General features: G+C 40.7%; 1 protein-coding gene across 1 annotated transcript; it reads right to left on the minus strand.

The window, feature by feature from the left end:
* Positions 1-950: 950 nt before the first annotated feature.
* On the minus strand, positions 951-12,539 carry syt15 (synaptotagmin XV). The gene is made up of 8 exons (XM_007899827.2): positions 12,489-12,539; positions 9,982-10,195; positions 8,578-8,711; positions 7,237-7,532; positions 6,485-6,655; positions 5,720-5,840; positions 2,796-2,975; positions 951-1,977 (listed from the first exon to the last, which is right to left on the minus strand). Exons 1-8 carry the CDS (start codon positions 12,493-12,495, stop codon positions 1,841-1,843), a joined length of 1,260 nt encoding a protein of 419 aa, XP_007898018.1. The 5' UTR covers positions 12,496-12,539; the 3' UTR covers positions 951-1,840.
* Positions 12,540-15,947: the final 3,408 nt, after the last annotated feature.

Below are 15,947 nucleotides of genomic sequence, written 5' to 3' on the forward strand. Positions count from 1 at the left end.
CAAGTAATTGTTCACATCATTCTCTTTTCCATTACAAGAAAAAGATTTCAGGTCACAGGACTGAACAGGCATTTCAAGGTCAATGATACATATGATTCCAGATGAGAGTATCGCATACATGTGTTGTGTGCAACAGTGCACAGTAATACAATGTAAGTTCATGAACATTAAGGGGTATTTTTTCTTTTGAAAACATTGTTTGGTCGCTTGCTGTATTTTAGAGGTGAACACTTTTAGTCTAGGGTTAACATTCCATTGTAATGCTGGGGTGTGCAGCATTGCCAACCTTCAGATGAGATATTAAGCTGAGGCCTCATCTATCTGTTCAGGTGGACATAAAAGATCTCAAGTCAAATACACAGTCACGAAACTTTACAGTAAATCTTGTGAAGCCCTTTGAGATGTTTCAATGACAAACAAATCCAAGAATTATTATATCTCCCCCTCCCAAATTCTCAACAGAATTTTCTTAACACAAACTCTTTTCAGCTTCCTGCTGCTCTCAGTATACCAGGAACTGGGAGTCAAACAGTGTAAAACACATGGTGCTATGTTAGGAGAAAGTTCAGATTATTACGGTTCTCTTCCTTTGGCTTTTAAAGGGATCTATAAGGGCTTTGTTCTAATCATCTGTATCCAGAACTACAATACATACAAGTACAAATTTACATTTTTATTGTGCCTTTCAAGTCGGGAAGGTATCCCTAGGAGCTGGAGCACTGCTCAGGAGGACAGTAGTTAATGCCTAACAATTAATGTTAGACAGTTAGATGCAGGTGCTTCATACTCATCTCGGAGCAATAAGGAGCTTCCTGAGCCCCAAAATGCTGATGTGCGTAATCGTTTGACTCCCAATTACCAGTGTGTGGGTTAATAGGAGCATAGGAACAGGAGTAAGTGATTCAGCCCTTCAAGCCTGTTCCGCCATTTAATTAGATCATGGCTGATCTGTACCTCAACTAATCCTTTCAATTCCAATTTTTCACTTTCTTCCCATATACCTTAATATCCTGAACTCCCAAAAATCTATCAACCTCATTCTTGAAGGTTCATTCTGAGAGCTGTAGGAAGGTGAAAAAATATACACTACCGTTTGTGGTAAAAAAAAGAAAATTTGGTACAGATCCAAACAAACAGATGGTAATGGAATCCCACTTTAGTCACAAAGTAGATTTGCAGGTATGAGACTGGGGGGGGTGGTTAGTGCAGGATACAGATACAGTAGCATTACAGCAACACACAGTGCCCATCCTACAGCATGGATTGGTGGGGCTGGGGGGAGAATTATGGTTCTCAGCAATAAATGCCATTCAAATCTGCTCCAGCTTTTAAAATTACACCACCTACTAAACATTGATTGAATGTGAAAGGTGCTACATCAATGTGAGTTAGTGCATCTGAAAGAAAATAATCAGTTAACATTTTCAGAAATCCAGTTCAGACAGCCACTGTCTTAAGCCATCTGTCTCTTTCACATGTTCATTGCAAATCTTCTGCAGATTTCTGATATTGTTTCAGATTTCTAGTATCCTTCATTTTTCTTTTATTCCTCCAGCAATATACCATTTTTATTTTACACACAATCCTGCTGTTGACTCCAGTCTATTCCAGGAAACACACTTCTGTTTACATGGTCAACAAATACAACAGATATAATAGTTCCAATGTAGTGTAATCAGGCCCAGGATATGTTGTTATTTCCTCAGCCCTCCCATTCTCCTTTCTTTACACTGGGATGGTGTTTGCATGTTTTTGATGGCCAGAGTCCTGTGATAAGTATGCTACAAATAACAAGAAATGTCCAATTTAATCTGTGCAACTGAGTCCTTTGCGGCATTTGCTACGACCCTTGGCTGAGCACATGCCACTCCTTTACCAGCTCTTTGGGTTTGTTAATCATCTGGTTCCAGTGCTCAAGTTCCTTGCCACGTGTGTACATAAACGGACCCACCACTACCCGACCAACCAACCAGCTTCCTGCTGGAGAAAGAAACAACTGTTTATATATTTTTAAAAAAAACATTTTCAGATACAACAAGGCAACAGGACAAGAAAGCACAGGTTCAGAGTTGTGAGAGAGTTTAGGCCAGTAACCAGGAAGTATTTCTTTATACAGAGGGCATGAGTTACCAGGGGGAGGATTTGAGGCCAGGATATTAGACATGTTTAAGATGCTGTAATATCTTACGCGCTCGTCTTGCAAGCGATAGGACCAGGGTTCAATTCCTGAACAGGGCAAAATAGTAGGCAGGTTTCCTTATTCCGCATAACTCTGTTTACCTGGCTGTGAGTAGAAACCCAGTTCCACTTTCCGGGGATAATAATCCCTCCAAAAAATAAAATGTGATTACTCATTCCACGATTGTTTGTGGGACACAGTTGTGCGCAATTGTCTGCCATGTTTCGCCCACAAAATATACAGTTAATCCACTTTACAATATTTTCTGTAAAGCGCTTTGATATGTTTCAATGACCTGATAAGGTGCTATGTCAAATGCAAGGATTATTATTATTAATAATATGAATATAGAAAAAAATCTTAAAAGGGTAAGACTTTGAAGGGCGAAGATCTCAGAAGAAAGTCTAAGAATGGAGGTGTCTCGCCCAAACCAAAATGAACTGTTGCTGAACAATAATGTGACCTCCTATTCAGCAGCACACAAAGTAACACAGTTTTCGATTAAATTTGTAGAAAATAGTAGTATTATATAGTCTTATATGATAAGGGAAGTATAGCATTGATTGTGTACAGTAACTTATCGCATGTCACATGATACGGAGTTTTGGACACTCACCTTTCTCTTCTATGTTCTGGTGCACAGATAGACTCAGACTGGCCGTGTCCAGCTCCAGCTGGTCAACTTTGAAGCTGAATGTCTTATTGAAGACCGGGCTGGAGGTGCCCACAACAGCACCTGTCTTTTTACTCTTTAGGAATTTGTTATGGTTCATCAGCGAGACCTTAACGTAAGCATCTGTGGGTTTCAAAGAAAAACAAATTTGGCTTGTTTAACAACAACTTGCATTTATAAGCCCTCCTCACACGGGTTAGCATCTCGGAGTACTTAACTGAGGCCGAGCTTGACATCGAGCTGGGGGAAGGTGACAGTAAGCACGGTCAAAAGGGAAGGTTTTTAGTTGTGATCTAAAAGAGGGAAGGTGGTAAGGCGAGGGGATTGAGGGAAAGGATTCCAGAGTTTTGGTGCTGGTGGCTGAAAGCATGGCTGCCGATTGTGAAGCAAAGGGGATGAGGAATGAGCAGCAGATTAGAGCCAGCTGAGCGGAGGTGGCAGGTGGTGGAGTGGGGATAAGCAGGTCAGAGAGGTAGGGAGATGCCAGGGCACGAAGAGATTTGTAGACGAGTGAGGATCTTGACATGCAGAATGTAATGAAATGCATAAAAAGCTAATTTGAGTAATAGTCTGTCTTGAGCCTTAATCTTTCAGGGAAGGATAAGTTGACTTAGTGCATGATGTATGTAGAACTGAGCCAAACTAATCAGGAAGGTCCCAGCTTTAATCCAGAGGAAAAAACAGACGGAGGGAGAGGGGAAAACAGTCCGACTATGAGATATTAGATATTGCTAGAAAGGCTCTGAAGGTGCTGGTGTTACTTTTGGTTTCACAACACTACACAACAGTATTTTAAGAACACTGTAGGGTTTTTTTTGATAAAAAGGAAACCAATAGTTCTATGTCCTAAGTGGAGTTTATTGATATTCTGATGTTAAAGGCATGGTACACAGTTAACTAAACAGCACTGGCTATTGCTGATTCCTTAACTTTTAAAGAAGATTTAGTTCGATATATAGTAGAAAACAAAGTGTAAAGATGGACTGAGTTGTTGAAATGCTTTTTGTAACCCAGTGGTTCCAATCCTATTCAATCCAAGGGAATATTACCTATCCAATATAACTGATCCAAGCTGATTAATGTAGAATAACGTTAGGTTGATGAGGTGCGGTTCATTTTCTTTCCACTGAAGGAGATCTGACAGCATTTTATCTTATTGGAGGTGTTACCTTTGGTCATTCAAGTCACCAATAAATTGAGAAAGTTACACAGTAAAATATACACAAATTTTGATTACTTAAAGGAATACTTGAGGATGACACTACTGTTAAACCTTTAGTTGTCAGCCTGGCTTAGTTGGTATCATTCTCACCTCAGGATCAAAAGTTTGTGGGTTCAAGTCCCATGTCAGGGCTTGAGCTTAAACATCTACACTGACACTCCAGTGCAACACTAAGGAAAGCATGTTAAAGATACCAGTGTATCTGAAAAGAAAAAGGAATTTCCACTGGTATTCTTGGCAAAATCCCCCAGATAAATTGATTATTCAAAACGTTTTCATGTATAAGGTGCTATAAAAAGGCAACTTATTTTTTTCTATCTTCTATTGTGGAATCGAATCATGGAACATTAATTTAAACTGTGATTAAAAAGAGTGTTATTTATGTAACATTGTTTTGTGATGTCATGTTTTGACTATTATTTTCCGAAGGAAGTCTCCACCTTTTTTGTGGTAGCTTCATTTTAAATATCTCTGGGGTATCATGTAGAGTGAAACAGTTTGAACTTTTTAACTGCACTTGAGGCAACTACATCAGTATTAATATATTCTGTTTTAAACAGTTCACACAGCAAATGCATTTGATTGAACTTAGTATCAATTAAATGTATCGTTTAAGTGGTTGGCTTTAGAAGAACAGAGAAAATTGGCATTTGTTTTGTAGCCATTCAGTTGACGCTGAGATGAAAGCGAGGACCTGCCCCTCACACGAGTGGGACATTCGAGAGAGCCACAATATCCAGCAGTGTTTTAATTAAACAGAACAGCAAGTTTAAACTCATTTAAAACCAGGTCAGAAATGTTTTGCACTCAGATCATTGTCTCTCAGTATCTAGTCAGGTTCAGCTGCAATAGCTCTGAAATGTTGTTACTCCCTACATCAAATAGTGTGGGTTATTTTTCAATATTTTCTAATACATCTCACCCCAGATAAATGTGTATTGAATCTAAGCATGTAACTTCACTTTACCAAAGCCCTCTCACTATGTGGAATTTCTAGGGATCAAACCTTTTCAATTCATTCCCATTTCATAGAATCCCAATGGAACAAACCTTGTGTTATTCACTTTTATGATAGAGAACTCCGAACATTTTTCAATGCTTTCAGTTTTGAAACCCTTTTACGCTTCAAAATATGAGCATGTTTTACAAATCAAATGATCTCTGTGAAGCAGGGATGATTTCCTGCTTCTTGTTAATTTTCCAATTTAAAGGATCTGGTTAGACCAGCAGAAGGAATTTAATTGCATTTAGAAATTTTAAGCCTGTTTGTAAATCCCAACAGAGGTTTAACTTGGTGGAGTACCATAGTGAACATTCTTATCTACTAATGTTAATTCAGTTCCTTTGCACTTTTGGGCTTAGTAACTCCTTCCTGTCAGCGTCCTGTATTGCATACTGTATCTATTGATGTTAATATTTTTCCTGATTTGATTTTGTAAGGATACCTATATGTCATATCAATTAATTATATTGTATTCTGTTAAGCACTAGCTTCAAGATGCCAGCTCTTCATGTCAGGAAGTGCAACCCGGAGCTGGTGCGTGTGCTAAATGCCGATTGCTGCACTTTACAGTATATCCTGTGAAGCTCTTTGGGACATCCTTCTGACGTGAAAGATGCTATTCCAAATGTAAGGATTACTTACTTGAGTTTTCTCCTTCCTCCTGCAATTTTAAGTCTTTTGCTCTCAAAACAACTACCGTCAATCGGCCCAGATAGTCATTGTAACTAAGAGAGAACTGAAGGTCTCCATACTCTGAGGGGACCTATAGAAGCAAAAGGCAAAATAAAATCACAAAGTAATTAGGAGAAATCCAATTGTAATCAAGTAACTAAATCTCGAGAAGTATTACCAGTTGGTATGCAATGGACCATGGTTTGAGTCTTGCTCGTTCAGAAAATAACAACATTTGACAGCCAATAGGGTTTGCAAAATTGCTGGGGAACAAATCATCATCCACCTTTGGTCATCTGTTTTGTTCTCTGGGTTTTTTTCATATTGGCAACATTTGGAAATTGGCAATCCTCCAATGCTCAGGTCCAGCATAAAGCAGCCCTTGAAACATTGTCAGATGAGATATTAAACCAAGGTCCATCTTGTACAGTCACTCCACTTCACAGTAAATGCTGTGAAGCGCTTTGAGACATCTTCCCGATGTGATGCTGCGCTATACCAAATGCAAGGTTTATTATTATTATTTTCAGTAATACTGTATGTTATTTCTGATTTAGTACATATTTATGCTATATCACTGATAGAAATCATACAACATAATTTCTACATAAGGGTATTCAACTTTAAAAAGACAGCTATGCCAATGTTAAAGGTCACATTAGTATGTAATATTCTCCTGTAAAAGTGCATATCAGACCTAAATTGTTTAGTGTCTTCAGTGCTACACAATCTCACCTTTGAATCCTCCGTTTCCAAATCTCTCCACAATACGATTTTCATTTCTTCTCCGAAGGAATAGTGTTTGAATGGGAAGGTGATGTGCCCAATGTGACGGTGCTTCTTCTGTCTGTCAATGTCATAGATCGATAACTTCAAAATTCTTTCACTTAGAGTTTTGCTTGAAACCTATCAGAACACAATTAACATCTTATTTTGGCAATGTTAGATTATTCAGATTGTTAATACATTTCCAATTCCTTTGATTGTTCTGGTGTATCTGTATTTTAGGGTCCCAGACTGTAGTAGTAATAAAAATAATAATAATCATTGCATTTGATACAGAGCCTTATCACATCGTTCAGACGGCTCAAAGCACTTCACAGAATATATTGGAAAGTGGCTTGACTGTGTATTTTGTGAATGAAACGTGGCAGCCATTTGCGCACAGCAGTTTCCCACAAACATTTGTGAAAGCGATCCATCAATCGACTAACAACCGGGTTCCTACTTATGCTAGGTAAACAGAGGTGTGTGGAGTAAGGAAATTTGCCTAAGGTTTTACCCTGACCCGACTGGGAATTGAACGCAGATCCTCTCGCTTGAAAGGCGAACGCGCTAACCAATACACTACAGGACTCCATGCTATGGAAACTTAGGGACTCAATGTCTCTCACAGTATATCTTAGTTGTTCAGGGTAAATGACAGAGTCTCACAGTGTATCTCAGGGTCTCATGGTGTGTATGCCTTTGGTCTGTTTGTTACTGACCTGGAAAAGGAAGCTCTCGTTGAACTGTGGGTTGTTGTTTTTGTGTTTGCCTTTGGTCTGAAGATGACGCCTCTCGTCGGGAAGAAGATAAATTTTTACGAAAGGGTTGGAGGTGTCGGACTGCGTACAGAGGTTCCTCGCTTTGATTATTGTAACCAGAAGCCGTTCTGTTTCCTGTTCATAGTGCAAAGCAAACCACAGCCTGCCAATGTTTCCCTCTGGAAATTCTATCTCACTGTCATCCTCTGGTAACTTGTATAAATCAGGATTGATGGCTCCCACAGTGCATTCTCCTGCTTTACATCAAAAATACACAAGATTGCTGAGGAATTACTGGCAGAGGTTAAGGAAATTAGAGAGTATGGAGTAAGAAAAGGCCATTCCACCTATTATACTCATTGCACCTAATGGTGATGTCCTTACATCAAGGTACAATTAATTGCTGGATGATGGGGCTAGGAATTTTGACTAATTTAAGAAACAGCTTGTTCTGCGGAAATACAATAGAAGGATGGGTATTCTACAAGAATGAGAAGTGGACTGAAAGGCTTCCTTCATCCATACCTCTCTTTGAGTATTGATTACTACTGAAAAGTGTCAGGTCATCAGATAGACAAGGGATTGAGACATTAATGAGGAATTCAATCCTGCCTGATTCTTCCCTAGAGTAAGAGAAGGTCCATTTATATAGTGCTTTACCATGTTGAAATGTCTCAAAATCCTTCACATGTCAAGGACATCAGTGAGGCAGGATGTAAGAACGTGGACTGGAAATAAAAGTAGATAATTATTTCTACTTCTCGCATTTACTTTGTGTTTCAATTTTCCAGAATCCTATCCATAGTCTCGGCTATTGAGTGGCACAGATACTGAGCACCTGTGGCTGCCCTGTCACCTCAAACCGAGGTGGATAATGAGGTAATTGTGGTTCATTTGAAGCACCAATTCCTTCCCTTCCGATTGCCATTCCCCTTCCTCTTCTTAGAGAAAGAGTAAAGTTTCCTCTACACTGTCCATCCACCCTCCAAGGTTAGCCACAGCATGGGTTAGAATCAGAGTAAACCTCCCTCACACTGTTCATCCAGCACTTTTGTGAGGTTTTCATCCCACATGTAAGATCCAGAATTGAGAGTGTTCTCAACTGAGCCAGGATGACTCAGGGCATAGACGTGATGAATCAAATGGCCTAATGTGCTGATATTTTTATGATTCTATCAAATAACAATCCAGGGATCTAATTAATATGGGCAATGGAGCTTAATGGAATGGAGAACATAAATAAAAGTAGAATTTTATTTTTACTTCTTGGGTTTATTTTGTTTCAATTTCCCAGAATCCTACCCATGGTCTCGATCATTGAATGATGCAGATACTCAGCTCCTGTGGCTGCACTGTGGCCTTGGTCCTCATTGTCCAGGTGAATCCACTCCCGGCCATGGAACTTTGGTGGCACGATGAACGGGATACTGTTGGTCCTAGACAGAGAAGCATTAATGCAGGTATAAAGGAAGAGACTTACACATCAGATGTGTTCCTGATCGCATAGCCTAGGAGTTACCTGTAGCTCAGTGGAGCTGAGCGCTTGTGGAGTTCTGTAGCTCAGTGGTTAGAGCAATCGCTATGCAAGCGAGTGACCTGAGTTCAATTCCAGGCAGGGCGAAACCTTGGGCAAGTTTCCTTACTCCACACGCCTAATAATATTCCCTCCAAAACCAAAAAAACAATAATAAATTGGTCATTTTCAATCTACGACTGTTTGTGGGACATTTCTGTGCACAATTGGCTTCCACGTTCGCCCACAAATATACAGTCAATTCATTTTACAGTGTGTTCTGTGAAGCGCTTTGGGACGTCCTCCCGACGTGAAAAGCGCTATATCAAATGCAAGGATTATTATTATTATTATTACCACTGTGGACCAGGGCTGGAAGTAGAACATTTCTATTCAAATAGTAAATTTTAATCTGTAGCAATGTGCAGGTTCGTAACCAGTTAAAGTTATTTGTCTTAGTACCTTTCAAGTTATGTGCACAATACTACTACTAATAATAATCCTTGCATTTGATACAGTGCCTTATCACATTGTTGAAACCGTCACAAAGCGCTTCACAGAATATATTTTAAAATAGATTGACTGTCTATTATGAGGACGGAATGTGGCAGCCAATTGCGCCCAGCGTGTCCCACAAACAGTCGTGGATTGAGTGATCAAATTTTTTTTTGAGGGATTATTACTCCGGAAAGTGATCCACCATCGACTAACAACTGGGTTCCTACTTACTGCTAAGTAAACAGAGGTGTGTGGATAAGGAAACTCTAAGGTGCTTCATCCACAGTCTGAAAGAAGATATTGCACCAGTGTTCGATATCAAGTCACCTGGAGTGAGATTACCATTGGTGAAGAAATAGGAATAGTTCTATGTTGTTACACAATCCTGCCGTAGAACCAATCTCAATTACAATTATAATCCTTGGATTTGATATAGCGCCTTATCACGTTGTCAAAACGTCTCAAAGCGCTTCACAGGATATTCCTTAAGGGGAGTCACTAAGATTTTGTGAGCAAAACACAGCAGCCAGTTGCGCACAGCTATGTCCCACAAACAGCCATGGAGTGAAGCACTTTGAGACGGTTTCAACAATTTTATTTGATGTCTTGATGGCCAGGACACTGGGAGAAACTCCCTTCTCTTTTTGAATAGTGCCATGGGATCTTTTACGTCCACCAGCTGAATGATTACCTACCTTTGGGCTGAAGAATGGATGGAGGCAGGTGAGAGCGGAGCATCGAGTTGACTGCTACCATTAGTGGAGTCATTACATACTGGGGAATGAGTAGAGCCCAGTTCTTCATAAGCACCAGCAAAGCATCTCCTCTTGAGGAAGTATGCAGCTGCCCCAACCAAGAGGAGAAAAAGGATTCCCCCCACCAGACCTCCCACCACGGCAGCAGGCTTTACTGAAAGATCATGATAAAAAGGAATGTTAACACGGAGCACACATCCAATTCATAGATAATGTACAGACATATGATTGATATAACATACAAAGGAATTTAACAGTGGATACAATTCTGGTAACTTTTTAGTGATTCTGTTACAATTTTTGCTCTCCTCACAATAATATATAATAATCTAATAATCTTTGCGTTTGATTTAGTGCTCTCAATCAGTGATCCCCTCCCGATAAGTGACCCGCCCTCCTGACAAGTGCCCCTGTGTCCAGAACAGTGACCTGCCCGCACGAATCAGTGTCACTCCCAAATGAATAGATTTGTGACTGCTTTTGAAGATTGATGATTTCAATTCCCCACCCAATGCAACTATTCCAATTCACTGAATAATTACTCTTGTTGTGTCACCAGATACAATCGCATTCACTAAACCCCACCCATCGCCTCCTCCGTAAACTGAGTGGGTTTGAATACTGTATTTCCACCACTGCTTAAAAGCAACAAATTTTAAAACAACAGGAGCCAGCTTCCAGTCTGGGACACATTGACCTTTAAATACAGGACAATGTGCCACAGGAATGTTGGCTAATAAGTTACTGGTATTTGACTCGGATTTCCTGAGAAGTGAGAGATGTTTATGGGACAGTGACTTGTCTAGGTAAGTCCGAGTTTGATTGGTAGTGTGTTTTCAGTCTTTTCTTGATTGAATATATTTCTTAATATATGGCATAAATCAATAAATATTCAATCAAGAAAGTTGGACCCCAGATGGGGGTTGGGATCAGTGGGGGTGGAGGACTGGAAGGGTAGAGGACTTTGTTCATGTGATCACCGCCTGCTGCTGATATCAATTAACTTCTCTAATTTTCACTTTGCTATTTTTCCTTCTGCGCGCTCTCTCAGTGCAGTAACTCATGTGTGGTTGCAATTCATGCAGTGATGAGGATAGAATCTACTTCAGTTATGATTCTTCACTCCACTCCACAGTAGCATTGCCAACACTCACTGGGGTCTAACTTGTAACAACAACAAGAACAACAAGATTCCATTTATAAAGCGCCTTTCACGTCAGGAGGACGTCCCAAGGCGCTGCACAGTTGGGTCATGACCCGAGCAGGGGGGAAATGGTCAGGGTGAGGGGAGGGAAGGGAGGGAGCGAGGAGGGGGAAGAGAGTCGAGAGGGGAGCTGAAGGCTCAGTCAAAGAGAAGTATAACATAACATAACAATAGTTATGCCTTTATAATAGGTAATCAAGCTATTTCGCCCACAAAATACACAGTCAACCCACTTTACAGTATATTCGGTGAAACGCTTTGAGATGTCTCAACGACGTGATAAGGTGCTATATCAAATGCAAGGGTTATTATTATTAAGATGCTTCTAGTAAATTGAAACAGCTAATCCTTTGCAGCTTTTCCTAAGTGAATATTATAATAATAAAGTAAAATATAATCATTGTCGTTGGTATTGCGCCATATCACGTTGTCAAGATGTCTCAAAGCACCTCACGGGATATATTGTAAAGTGGATTGTAAAGTGGGTGAATGTCATAGGGGTGGTAAATGCAATTAAAACTAGTCACATCACATTCATTTTACTCTTAGTGTAAAAATTCACCCCCACACACACCCAACCCACACAAAAAATATACACAGTCCCGAAGCTCACTCCTGTAAATCCTTTAGATGAGACGGTAATTGAGATTCTGCCTGCCTGTTCGTGTGGATGTTAAAGATCCCATAGCACTTTTCGAAAGGATAAGGGAAATTCTCTCTGCCAGTGTCCTGGCCAACAATCCCCCAAATAAAATTGCTCCTCACTCCATGGCTGTTTGTGAGACATTGCTCTGTGCAAATTGGCTGCAGCATTTTGTCCACAAAAATACAGTCACAACACTTTACAGGATATCTTGTGAGGCACTTTGAGACGTCATGATGAAGTGATAAAGCGTTATATCAAATGCAAAGATTATTATTATTAAATCAGATACAGGCTGTGAGAAGGAAAATCTCTGACCACACAGAATCGATAGTCTTCCCATATCTTTCTTTACAGTCACTTCACTTGATAATAATTACCTGAGAAGCAATTTGAGATACTTCAATATTCAAGGCACTGTATCAATGCAAGAATTATTATTACTCTTCATTTTGTTCCAGTAAAATCAAAGATAAAGACACAATGAATCACAGACACTGGTCAAGTTTGTCATTTTAAAACAGAGTAAATTATCCTTAAGAATAAATGACTCCATGCATTCCATGGTAAAGCAAATAACAGGCTCTAAAAAAAACTTACCAGACATGGATACCTCAGGGATTAATGCATTGCTCACTCCCTCAGCAATAACTTTGCAGGTTCTTGAATAATATTCTTATGGGAATGTGGCAGTTATCATCAGCAGTAATGTCTGGGTTTATTCCACATATCTTTCACTCACTCCCTTGGTTTGATGGGTTTGAGTTGCCTAGGGACTGGATCCTGGGATCTCGGTCGTGTGCGCTGGACTTAGACACAGAGCCAGCCCCCAGCTGCAGCTCCTTCAGTCTTTCCCATGGGAACTGCACTGTGTCCAGTCTCTGCTGAGCTCCCTCAGCCTGCGCTGGGGTTGGAACTTGGTGTGGCGTGGGCGTGAGTGAATGGTACACTCGCACAGTCCTACTGCTCTGGCTCTGTGCTCTTAATGAAAGCTGTTACCTTGCAGCTCCTGACGTGGAGCTCTGTACTAGAAGGGAGGGAACAGTGACAGGAGATCTATCTTATTTATCTCCATTGTACACATTATGAAGGTACTTAATGCAGGACTGGCCAACACACTCAAGGGTGGCTCTTTTTTTACAGCTTTAATTTACTGTTTCTTCCCTCTATTTTGCCCTTCCTCATAAAGGACTTTGACTCTGTTTCACTTTAATTGGGGTCAGCCCAAAGGTGTTAAGCACCCTCCAGTGCGGCACCCAAGTGACCAGTATTAATATGTGAGCCTTGACAGTGAGGTCTATTAAGCACCATTTGCAAACCATATGTAAAGCCACAGTACTGAGGGATCACAGGGCAGTTCATTATGCATTTAACAACTAATAAAAGGATTGGTTATTTAATGAAATAAGAAATAATTTTCATTAGTTATTAATTACAAAATAAGTTCATCTGTAATTTCTCTGCTCACAAGATTAATACAGCAACAAAATTACATTTATATCGCACCTTTCATGTCAGGAGGATGTCCCAAGGATGTCTCAACAAGTGGTAAATAGAATGAATAAACCATGATATCCATCAAGGCTGCTACTTTCTGTAAACATCCTTCAAGCAGATGAGGTCCAGGAGGGGGAAATCACTCTCGCCCCAGCCAAAAGCCTGAGGATTTCTCAGTGTTTCTCCTTTGATGCTGAGCGACATTTCCCACTTGATGGCCTTGAATGTGGATGTGTTGTTTGACCTGGCAGCTGCACCAGCCTGGAGGTCAGGACTCTGCAGCCCTGTTATGTGGTAAATGTAGTCATTAATCATTCAGGCTGACAACACGGCTGATAATATATCCAGTTTTAATAACATTTGTGACATTTTCATTAAGTTGATTGACATTGAAATATTTTGAAGCTTTACAATTTGTTTTGGGCCACTGAGTTTCTGATCACAATCCCGTGGTGCCTTGCTGGATATTTGTCTGTGTGGAGGTCAGACGAGAAGAGTATTAACAACACAGTATTCAGATTCTCTGAACACTTTTATTCTGTACTGTCAAAGGACAAAGGCTCATTTCCCAACTACTCCATAACATAGAACCACGGGGATGGCATTCAACCCACTGAGTAACAATCTGTGGGAAGATCAAGGGAAGATATGAATAAAGAATAGAATAGTACTGAGGGAGGGAAGGAATGTTAGTGTATTAAGGATCTGAATAATTGTAAGTCGGAGCAAGAGACGATTCGATGAGTTTTAATTTCAGCACACTCAGGATGAAGGAAGGAGGAGGCGTGTGTGGGCTTGGTGAGTCTAGCTACCTTCTGAAAGACAACTGTTGCATTTTAATTGTATTCAATGATGTCTCTCCTAGTAAATATGTCCCTCTTGTAATTGGCTGGAAATCAACCTAGTATTTATTTGAATCTATAATCTGCGGATCCATGATATAACATCCCTCTCAAACAACATGATCGCATGTTGTAATGGCACGCCCGGTACATTGTGCTTATTGTTCTCCTGAATCATGAGTGATCTGTAAGATCAGAACATAGGAGACCAGAGTCTGTTTGGAGATCAGCTCCAACAGCCTTTTCCTGCAGAAATTGTCTGCAAACTGAGACAGAACAGCCTCCAGGCACAACTGCTCACTGGACACTCTTCAGTGGTCTGAGCTCACTCCTGAGTCTGAGCTCACTTTGAGTCCGATTTCTCTCCTCTTTGTTTCTGAGGAGGATCTTGGATGGAATCAATGTTACACCTGTTGGGGGTGGTGTTGAAAAACAGTATGGACTGTTCTATTGTGCTGCTCTTCACTCTCATCATGGCTGTGGGTGAGACATTGCTGTGCGCAAATTGGCTATAAAATACAGTCACTGCACTTTACAGTATGTTCAGTGAAGAGCTTTGAGATGTTCTTGTGACGTGAAAGGCCTTATATTAAATACAACAGCTATTGTTCGCTGGCTAGATCTCAGCTATGGTCAGAGTTTCTAACAATGGCTCATTGAGTTTACAGAGTTAGCATCTGAACCTTGGCAAAGTAGGTTTGGTTTGCAGCCTATCCAGTTAGCTGATCTCAGTCAGGGTACCACAAGTGGCCAGGATTCTAGCTACTCACTGGATTCAGGACATGGCACCTGACCAGACACTTTCTGCTGGGATGTGCAGATGTGTGGATGGCCCCACCCTGCAGATGTGTAGATGACACCACCCTCCCCCGCCCCCCCCCCCCCCACCTCCACACACACACACACACACACACACACAGCGTCGTGATCCTAATACTTGTCAAGGCTCAAACATTAACAATAGCCGCTTGAGCAAGATATGTCCCCAAAAGCATCAATGGAACTACCCCAGTAGAACTTCCTCAGGAGGGGAACAATTTGCAAAGAAATCGTTTTTATAAAGCTGTCTGGCTTGTATGTGTAATCTATAATAATTATAATAATCATCCTTGCATTTGTTGAGACGCCTCAAAGCGCTACACAGAATATATTGTAAAGTGGATTGGTTGTGTATTTTGTGGGTGAAACCTGGTAGCCAAGTATTCACAGCAGGGTCCCACGGTGTGGATTGAGTGACTAACCATATTTTGTTTTGGAGTGATTATTACTCCCGGAAAGCGATCCACCAATCGACTAATAACCGGGTTCCTACTTACTACTAGGTAAACAGAGGTGTGTGGAGTAAGGAAATTTGACTAAGATTTCTCCCTGCCCGGAAATTGAACTTGAGTCCTTTCGCTTGCAAGGCGAGTGCTCTAACCACTATACTATTGCACTCTACGCATTGAATTAATAGTCCAATAGCAAGGATTTAAACGGGATGGTCAGAGAGTGTAAGAGTATTCCTGATGGTGAGCTCTCAAGTGTCCAACATACCAACAGCAGCCATTTCAAGATAAATAATTAGCCGCAGTTGTTCACAAACATGTACCCTTTTCTTTTCTCCTCCATCCTCCGCCGCACAGCAGAGAGGAAACAGCAGAAATGTGGGGAATCCTGCTGGCATTCCCATTACCATGACAGCAGACTACATACAGCAGGGAGAGAAGAAACTGCAGTG

The sequence above is a fragment of the Callorhinchus milii genome, unplaced genomic scaffold (assembly GCF_018977255.1).
Source record: "Callorhinchus milii isolate IMCB2004 unplaced genomic scaffold, IMCB_Cmil_1.0 Scaffold7, whole genome shotgun sequence".
NCBI lineage: Eukaryota > Metazoa > Chordata > Chondrichthyes > Chimaeriformes > Callorhinchidae > Callorhinchus > Callorhinchus milii.